Genomic DNA, 10,006 nt, shown 5'->3' on the forward strand with positions numbered 1-10,006 from the left:
ATTTTTCTTTTGTTACTAGGCCTTGTTCATCAAAACAGGTGACAGTATGTAACCAAATGCAGACCAGTTCTATGCAAGATAATGATAAATTCCCTTCTAGCTCTATTGTAAATTGTTGTACAGATGTCACATTTCAATTACTAAGTTTCAGCAGCTTATTCTTGTACAAATGTCTAAAGTATGACTTTTCTAATTGGATACTGTATTTTTTTAAGTCTTCTTGAAGGTGCTCTAATTGCTGCTCTAATTGCTGCTAAATGATGTTGCTTCTTTGCTAAAAAATTAAATGACCTAGAAGGTGCAAGTTGACTGTACATCATAGATATTAAAAAGCATACAGTCATTAACAATGAAGACGTGAAAGTGATCCATGTTGGACATAATTGAATTTTTAAAATCAGTTGATTGGGTTCTAGGGCTGTGGAGCACATAGATACTAGATTTATACTTTGTTCATGGTTATTCTACATTTCTAGAAAGTTCTTATCAGCAAGATGGTCCCATAAACAAATTTCTTGTGGTTTGTACAGATTTGTTAAAATGTGAACATTTTCTAACTGCCTCGTAGGGTAGAAACCAATATTTTTCAGGATGCTGTATTTCACTCCTGGAAGGACTTTTTCTTTATTGTCACATTCATAATGCTGATACTTACTTGTAAGTTGTTCATATTGCAGAAAAAGGAGGTTATACTTACCACGGATTCTCTTTAATATTGTACAGTTAAACTGTATTTCTGATGTTGCAAGCCGTTTTGTTTTTTCATTGTACATAGACACATTGTCTCTTTAAAATGCTGCTGAAATTGTAGAGAATATAGCCAAATGGTAATAAACAATGACAGTTAAAATGTAAAGACTATGAAAATTACGTTGGAAGGGAGCTTTCAAGATGGTAGGATATTGACTGACTGAGCTCCTTTACTTAAAAATCAGCTGAATAAATTCCTTAAGTATACTTCAAAAAAAAAAAGAAAAAAAGGAAAAAAGACAGAAGATCCAAATAATAAAATCAGAAACGAAAAAGGTGACATTACAACTTAAACCACAGAAACTCAAAGGATCATTAGTGGCTACTATAAGCAACTACATGGCAATAAATTGGAAAATCTAGAAGAAATGCACAAATTCCTAGACACATACAACCTCCCAAGATTGAACCAAGAAGAAATTCAAAACCCAAACAGACTGATAACAAGTATTGAGATCAAAGCCATAATAAAAAGTCTCCCAGTAAAGAGAAGCCCAGGACCCAATGGCTTCACTGCTGAATTCTACCAAACATTTAAAGTAGAACTAATGCCAATCCTACTCAGATTATTCCAGAAAATAGAGGAGGAGGGAATACTTCGAAATTCATTATACAAGGCCAGTATTAACCTCATACCAAAACTAAACAAAGACACATCAAAAAAAGAAAACTACAGGCCAATATGTCTGATGAATATTGACACAAAAATCCTCAGCAAAATACTAGCAAACCAAATTCAACTACACATTAGAAAGATCACTTATCATGACCAAGTGGAATTTATCCAACTTGGGATGCAAGGATAGTTCAACATATATGAATCAATCAATGAGACACATCATATCAACAGAATGAATGACAAAAACCATTTGATCATTTTGATTGATGCTGAAAAAGCATTTGATAAAATTCAACATTCCTTCATAGTAAAAATTCTCTTCTATAGTAGGTATGGAAGAAATTTACCTCAACATAATAAAGCCATATATGACAGTGCCACAGTATGATACTAAATGAGGAAAAACTGAGAGCCTTTCCTCTAAGATCCGGAACATGACAAAGATGCCCACTTTCACCACTGTTATTCAGCATCGTAGTGGAAGTCCTAGCTAGAGTAATCAGACAAGAGAAAGATATAAAAGGCTTCCGAATTGGAAAGGAAGAAGTCAAATTATCCTCATTTGCCTATGGTATGATCTTCTAATTAGAACTAACTAAAGACTCCACCAAAAATAAGTTATTAGAACTGGTAAACAAATTCAGTAAAGTTGCAGGATACAAAATCAACATACAAAAATCAGTAGCATTTCTATATGCCAACAATGAACAATCTGAAAAAGAAATTAAAAAGTAACCCTATTTACAATAACCACAAATAAACACCTAGGAATTAACCAAAGAGGTAAAAGATCTCTATAATGAAAATTATAAAACACTGATGAAAGAAATTGAAGAGTACACCAAAAAAAAATGGAAAGATATTGCATGTTCATGGATGGATTAGAAGAATCAATGTTGTTACAATGTCCATACTATCCAAAGCAATCTACAGATTCGATGCAATCCCTATCAAAATACCAATGACATCAATGACATCATTCACAGAAATAGAAAAAAAACACCCTAAAATTTACATGGAACCACAAAGACCCAGGATAGCCAAAGTTCTCCTAAGCGAAAAGAACAAAACTGTAGGAATGACATTGCCTATCTGCAAATTGTACTACAGAGCTATAGAAGTAACCAACACAGCATGGTACTGGCATAAAAACAGACACAGAGATGAACAGAATAAAATTAAAAACCCAGAAATAAATCCACACACCTACAGCGAACTCATTTTTGACAAAGTTGCCAAGAACACACACTAAGGAAAAGATAATGATATCTCTTCAATAAATGGTGCCGGGAAAACTGGATATCCATATATATAACAGTGAAACTAGACCCCTCTCTTTCACTGTATATAAAAATCAAATCAAAATGGATTAAGAACTTAAATCTAAGACCTCATACTATGAAACTACTGTAAGACAACCTTGGCGGAAACTCTCCAAGACATCAATCCAGGCAAAGATTTCTTGAGTAATATCTCACAAGCACAGACAACTAAAGTAAAAATGGACAAATGGGATCATATCGAGTTAAAAAGCTTCTGCACAGTAAAGGAAACAATCAACAAAATGAAAAGACAGCACACAGAATGGGAGCAAATATTTGAAAAATACCCATCTGGCAAAGGATTAATAACCAGAATATATACAGAATAAATAAGGAGTTCAAATAGTGCTATAGAAAAAAATCTAATAATCTTATTTAAAAATGGGAAAGATGTTAGAATAGATAGTTCTTAAAATAAGACATACAGATGGCAAACTGACATGGAAAAGTGCTCAACATCATGGATTATCAGAGAAACAAAATCAAAACTAAAACTAAAATGTGCTATCATCTCACCCCAGTTAAAATGGCTAATATCCAAAAGACAGGCAAGAACAAATGCTGGCAAGGATATGGAGAAAAGGGAACCCTCATACACTGTTGGTGGGAATGTAAATTAGTACAACCACTATGGAGAACAGCATGAAAGTTCCTCAAAAAACTAAAAAGAGAGCTACCACAGGATCCAGCAATCCCACTGCTGCGTATGTACCCCAAAAGAAAGGAAGTCTGTATATTAAGAGGTATCTGCACTCCCATGTTTGTTGCATCCCTGTTCACAACAGCCAAGATTTGGAAGCAACCTAAGTGTTCATCAGCAGTTGAATGTATAAAGAAAATGTGGTGCATATACACAATGTACTATTCAATCATAAAGAAGAATGAGTTGAGTTATTTGCAACAACATGGATGGAACTGGAGATCATTATGTTAAGTGAAATAAGCCAGGCACAGAAAGACAAACATTACATGTTCTAACTTATTAATGAGATCTAAAAATCAAAACAATTGCACCTATGTTCATAAAGAGTAAAAGGATGGTTACCAGAGGCTGGGAACGGTAATGGGGGGATACGGAAATATGGGAATGGTTAATAGGTACAAAAAAATAGAATGAATAAGACTTACTATTTGATAGCACAACAAGGTGGCTATAGTCAATAGTTTAGTTCTACAGTTTTAATAACCAAAAGTGTATAATTGGATTGTTTGTAACACAAAGGGTAATGCTTGAAGGGATGGATACCTCATTTTCCATGATGTGATTATTTCATATTGCATGCCTGTATCAAAACATCCCATGTACCCCATAAATATATACATCTTCTATGTACCCATAAAAGTTCTGAAAAATAAAATATATAAAAAGAGGTGACAGATATGGAAGACAGGCAAAGAAGAGATGACATCCACACAATCCGAGTCCCTAGGAAAGAATGGAGTCCAGTGCATTTGCTAGTAGACATCTCAGGAGCCACCATTCTGAGCCAATTTTCTCTAGCTCTTATTGCCCACCAATACGGGGGCAATCTTGTTTTATGTCAGGATACAGTTTTTGAATTAGATGTAAGTATGCTTTCTGTTCTATTACTTTTGGTAATTAATTTTAGGAAGAACTAATTTGGGCACAAATTCAAAAAAATCTAAATCAAAAAAAAAAAAAAAAAAACACACACACACACACACAATCATCTATAAGGTAGTTGATGACCAGTCCCAGATTTCTCACCAGCCACATTCAAGATCAGTAAATGGTAGGACAACACCTGTAGGGTTCTCAAGGGGGGAAGAAGTGGTGGATAGTCCAGAGTCTATATACAGCCAACTGTTCTTCAAGAACAAAGGCTGCTGAAAAGGAGTTCCAAACATTCTATAGTCCATAATCTCATGATAAAACTACTAGAGGAAGACCGCCAGCCACCAAAGGTGCTTGGAGAACTCAGGGCCAAGAACTAAAAGTAAATATTAAGTGTCCTTAACTGCAAGACTAAGACAGAAATGACTGTGGGGGACTGTGTGACCTCAACAGAGGTGAAATGGTGTCTGCCTGACAAAGTGGACATTTTACAATGATCAAAACACAGAATATGAGATAGCACTTCTGAATTACTGCCCCACTCCAAATAACTCTCATCCAAAGGACATCAGTAAAATCAAATCTGGCATATTAGACAGTACAAACAAATTTTAAGAAAATAATATTACTGACTACAATCATATGATGCTAGAGATGGAGGAGAAAAGGAAGAGGAAACCAGGTAATTTCATACCTGTATATGGTAAAGAACTAAAGTATACTATCCAAAGAAGAACAAAGAATATTTTGGAAAGTTATAAAGGTAGCCACTACACGTAGAAGCTATCAAAGAATAAGAAAACTTAAGATGGAAAACTTTTGAAAGTATAAAAATAGAGAACATAAACTACTAAGATTGAAGCCAAACAGATCTATGAAAACAACAAACGTGAATGGTCTTAACTTGCCTATTAAAAGGAAGAGACATTCAAATTGGACCCCAAGATTATTACACATAAAATAGGGAAAGCTGAAAAAACTTGGGCAAAATTCACCCCAAGCAAATTCCACTGTTTCCTCTGGGACAAAATGTCAAGCTCCATGCCAGGGAAGATGATTCTCCTCAGACCTTCTCCTCACTCTCCCAGTCCTCTTAGAGAAGGAATTGGGTGGCAGTGGAGGGAAACTGTAGATTCACCAGCTGTAGCAGCGGTGTGCTCCTGCATTGCTTCTGACCTGGGAAATGAAACAGCAAGACTTTTTCCACTGTGGCTTTACCCGGAAGGGCCTTCCTCCCAGAGCAGAGTGCCGGGCTGGAGGAGCAGCAGTGGAAGCGTGGAAACCACATCTCTAGCAGCAGAGACCATCAGAAGCAGAGCCTCGGATATAAGGGATACAACGCGCTCTCCCCAGCCTGGGAGTGACAGATGCGTCATTCCTCACAGTGATACCCCTGTGTTCTAGCCATCTGGCCCACCACAGAGCCAGCCCAGAGCCAGCCCAGAGCCAGCCCCTCGCCAACCTGGAGCCTGGCCAGCTCGCCAAGCTGCACCGTAGGCCTGGAAGGCATGGAGACCTGCTGCAGTGCCCTGTCCTCCAGTGAGGCCTGCCATCCCTGCCAAGGGTCGCCTCTGGCTTCTCCTTCTCCAGGATGGCACAGTCCAGAGACTCAGTGCCCAGAGTAGGTGTTGCCCCCCTGCTTCTGGGCCCAGACCCTCCCTTGTTGCTGACCCCTGGCCTTTCCCTCTGGCTTGGATGTCCAGGACCCTGTCACAGCCGGGGAGCTGCTCCTGCTCAAGGACTTTCTTCAGCAGGATCGAAAGGCTATGTCCTGAACAATGCATGGGCCACGTGAGCAGAGCAGGATCAAAAGGCTGCATCCTAAACAGTGCATGGGCCATGTGAGCAGAGTGCCCTCTCCACTGCCCTTGGGGCTGCAGCTCTCAGCTCAGCTCCCAGCCCTGCTCAGGGCAGCCAGGCCAGGAAGTGCCATCCAGGCTAAGTGACCCTGAGGGGGACAGGTACCCCAGGAGATGCCAGCTGTGGGCAGAGGCTGGGGGCCAACTCGACCTGGCCTGTGGGCCCTGCCCTGGCCACCCATTGCACAATCCAGCCACCATGTCTGTGACACTCGTGTGCTTTCCCTGGTGTGTCCTTGTGGCAGGTGGGGGCAGAGGGTGTGCTCCCAGGACTCAGCCACAGGGTGCTGTGGAAGGAGCTGGGCCCAGACACCTGCAAAGCTATGGGCATGGGGGTCTCTGGCCCCTCCACAGATCTGCACACAGGGACCATATACAGGGGCCTCACGTGCCTGCGCGTCTGCTGGAGCTGAACGGGCCTCTGAAGTGTGTGAAAAGGCAGGGCCAGGGCAGGGCTGGATGCGGGCAAGGGCTGGAGCCAGTGCTTCTGGAGGGACCTGGAAACCCCACCCCTCACCCCTGCAAAGGATGCAGGAGGCCCCAGAGCTGAGACCATCAGAGGAAGAGCCTTGGGAAAGGGTCTGGGGGCTCAAGGAGTCCTACCACGAACTGTGAGCCCAAGTGAGTCTCAAAGGGCAGCTCAGAACCCCACTGCTTCCTCAGACAGCAGGACCCCAGTGCAGGAGGAGAGGGAAGGCCAGGCCCTCCCTCCCCCAGCCCAAGGATCCAGAGGCCCAGGCATGGGGGCGTGAGGCACAGCCCACCCTCAGCCTGCTCCCTCGACCCTTGACCCTGCCTGCGCCCCCCAGGGCCAGAAGTCCTAAGCCAGAGAACCACTCCCCCAGCGCCAGACCACCCTCCTCCTCACTCCCCGACCTCGCCCCCTCACAGGTGCCTCCCTGGCCATCAGGGCCCAACCACCCCTAATCAAATGGGTTCTCAGCCCCTCATGGCTAGAGACGGGTTATCTCACCATTCCCAGCCTAAGACTCCGTCCCCATACTGGCAACTGTTCAACCATGTCTAGAGAGATCCACTGCCCCAGACAGTACCTCAGAGTCCCCCGTCCTGCCTGGACCCCTGTAGGAAACCCCACAAACCACCGCCATTCTGTCCACACCCCTACAGGAGCCCCAACCCTCTCCCCCCATCCAGGCTTCCCTCCCAGACCCCTCATCCCTGCCCGCACAGTGCCTGAGCGAGTCTTCTTGAGCAGCCTCTAAGCAAGCCCCCAGCACCCTTCAGCCCCTTCAAGGCACTCAGGCCCCCTTTCCACCCCACCTCAGCAAACCACCTGCGACCTCCAATGACAGGTCCCAGCCTCCCAGCCTTTACCTTGCCTATTCCTCTCCCTGGAACTCTGCCCCGACATAGATCCTCCCCAGCAAGCCTGCAGGGGCAACTCCCCTCCCCCAGACACCCTGTGCCCATCAGTTCACCCAGCAGAGGCCCTCGCAGGGCACACCCCCATGCTCACACCTGGCCACGGGCCTCGGCCTCCCCGAGGGCCCCACCCAGCCCGCGTCTGGCCAGTGGTGCCTGCAAAGCCCCTCACCCAGACTCGGCGGAAGGCAGCCAGTGCGGGCCTGGGGAGGGGCTCCCTGTAGACCACCTTGCACCTTCCCTGGCACCCGCCATGGGAAGAGCTGAGACCTCATTGAGGACCAGCTGAGGCGCAGGGAAGGGACCTAACACTGGTGGACACACAGGGAGCCCACGCCAGGGCTCTGTGGTGAGTGAGACCCAGCGCCACCCGCTGAGGCCTCCCGTTCAGTGGAACATCGGTGAATAGGTGGAACCAGCCAGGCAACCCACGCCGGGCCCCACAGACGGGATCAGAGCAGGAAAGGCTCCCTGCCCCTGCGGGCCAGCGAGGAGCCCTCGGGGGGCCGTGGCCCTGCAGGCCAGGAGGCTCCCCCAGCCACTGCCACCCGGGTCTCTCTGCAGCTGGGAAAACAACTCAGAAAGCAAGCAATGAGAGGTGGCGTGACTGACCCAGCTTCAGATCTGCTCTAATTTACATGAGAAAAAGAAAAACACAATCGGCAGCCTTCAGCACTCTAATGATTCTCAACGGCAGCAAATGACTGGCACGAGACTCAAGAGGGACTGGCAGGGTTGAGGGCTGGGGTCTCCCGCATGTTCTGGGGCTAACAGCGGAAGGGAGAGCACTGCCAAAGGTGCTGGGGGCCCCTGGACCCGACCCACCCTGGGGACCGCAGCCAGACCAGCCCCAGGCCCCGCAGGCCCCCTACCAGCCGCAGGGTTTTGGCTGAGCTGGGAACCACTGTGCTAACTGGGGACACAGTGATAGGAAGCTCTGCAAAAACCATGCCCTCCAGGGACCCCGGCTGTGGGTTTCTGCAGCCCCTGGCTCAGGGCTGACTCACTGTGGCTGAATACTTCGAGTTCTGGGGCCAGGGCGCCCTGGTCACCGTCTCCTCAGGTGAGTCTGCTGTCTGGGGATAGTGGGGAGCCAGGTGTACTGGGCCAGGCAAGGGCTTTGGCCTCAGACTTGGGGACAGGTGCTCAGCAAAGGAGGCTGGCAGGAGGGCGGAGGGTGTGTTTTTGTATGGGAGAAGCAGGAGGGCAGAGGCTGTGCTACTGGTACTTCGATCTCTGGGGCCCTGGCACCCCAATCACCATCTCCTCAGGTGAGTCCCCCTGCAGCCCCCTCCCAGTCTTCTCTGTCCAGGCACCAGGCCAGGTCTCTGGGGTCTGCAGCTGGTCTAGGTCTGGCCTGAGGCCACACCAGCTGCCATCCCTGGGATCTCTGCCATGGGCTGCATGCCAGAGCCCTGCTGTCACTTAGCCCTGGGGCCAGCTAGAGCCCCCAAGGACAGTCAGGGACCCCGCTGGGCTTCAGCCCCATCAGGGACCCTCCACAGATGGCAAGCAGGCCGAGGGCAGGGATGGGAAGGAGAAGTTGTGGGCAGAGCTGGGGCCAGGGCTGGGAACATCACCCCTCCCAGCCTGGGTCTCAGCCTGGTGATCTGTGTGACTGGGGACAGGGACACCGGCTGCCTCTGCTCTGTGCTTGGGCCATGTGAGCCATTCGAGTGTCCCGCATGGGGACGGGTTTGTGTCTGGGCAGGAACAGGGACTGTGTCCCTGTGTGATGCTTTTGATTTCTGGGGCCAAGGGCTCAGGGTCACCGTCTCTTCAGGTAAGATGGCTTTCTTTCTGCCTCCTTGCTCTGGGTCCAGCGTCCTCTGTCCTGGAGCTGGGAGATAATGTCCAGTGGCTCCTTGGTCTGTGCAGGGCCACGTTCAGCAGAAGGCCTTTCTTTGGGAATCGGGACTCTGCTCCTGGGACAAAGGGTGGGCAGAGTCATGCTTGTGCTGGGGACAGAATGACCTTGGGACACGGGGCTGGCTGCCACAGCTGGCCCAGAACAGTCGGAGAGTAGGGTTTTTGTGCACCCCTTAACGGGGCCTCCCACAATGTGACTACTTTGACTACTGGGGCCAGGGAGTCCTGGTCACCGTCTCCTCAGGTGAGTCCTCACAACCTCTCTCCTGCTTTAACTCTGAGGGGTTTTGCTGCATTTTTGGGGGAAAACAAGTGTGCCTGGGTCTCCTGCCAAGAAAGCCCTGGAGCAGCCGGGGGGGGCTCAGGAGGACGCCCTGAGGCGACAGCGGCCACACAGACAAGGGGCAAGGGCTCCAGACGCTCCCTCCTCCTGAGCCCAGGCAGCAGGGGTCTCTCTGTGGTCAGGGCCACCCTGGGCCTCTGGGGTCCCTTAGCCCAACAACCCCTGGGCCCTCCAAGGGCTCCGTCTGAGAGGGTCCCAGGGACTTAGCGGGTGCCAGTTCTTGCCTGGGGTCCTGGCATTGTTGTCACAATGTGACAACTGGTTCGATGTCTGGGGCTCGGGAGT

At 47.5% G+C, this 10,006-nt stretch overlaps 2 gene segments (V, D, J or C); both read left to right on the plus strand.

The window, feature by feature from the left end:
- Window positions 1-10,006, plus strand: part of LOC126958568 (immunoglobulin heavy constant gamma 1-like) — a 510,670-nt gene that overhangs the window by 402,073 nt on the left and 98,591 nt on the right. Inside the window, 1 exon segment of the C gene segment in view lies at window positions 8,536-8,572. Within this exon segment, the coding sequence occupies window positions 8,536-8,572 (37 nt within the window).
- The window catches only part of LOC126958570 (immunoglobulin heavy constant gamma 2-like), a 186,921-nt gene continuing 185,804 nt past the window's right edge, over window positions 8,890-10,006 (plus strand). Inside the window, 1 exon segment of the C gene segment in view lies at window positions 8,890-9,292. Within this exon segment, the coding sequence occupies window positions 8,905-9,292 (388 nt within the window).

Source organism: Macaca thibetana, chromosome 7 (genome assembly GCF_024542745.1).
Source record: "Macaca thibetana thibetana isolate TM-01 chromosome 7, ASM2454274v1, whole genome shotgun sequence".
NCBI classification, from domain to species: Eukaryota; Metazoa; Chordata; class Mammalia; order Primates; family Cercopithecidae; genus Macaca; species Macaca thibetana.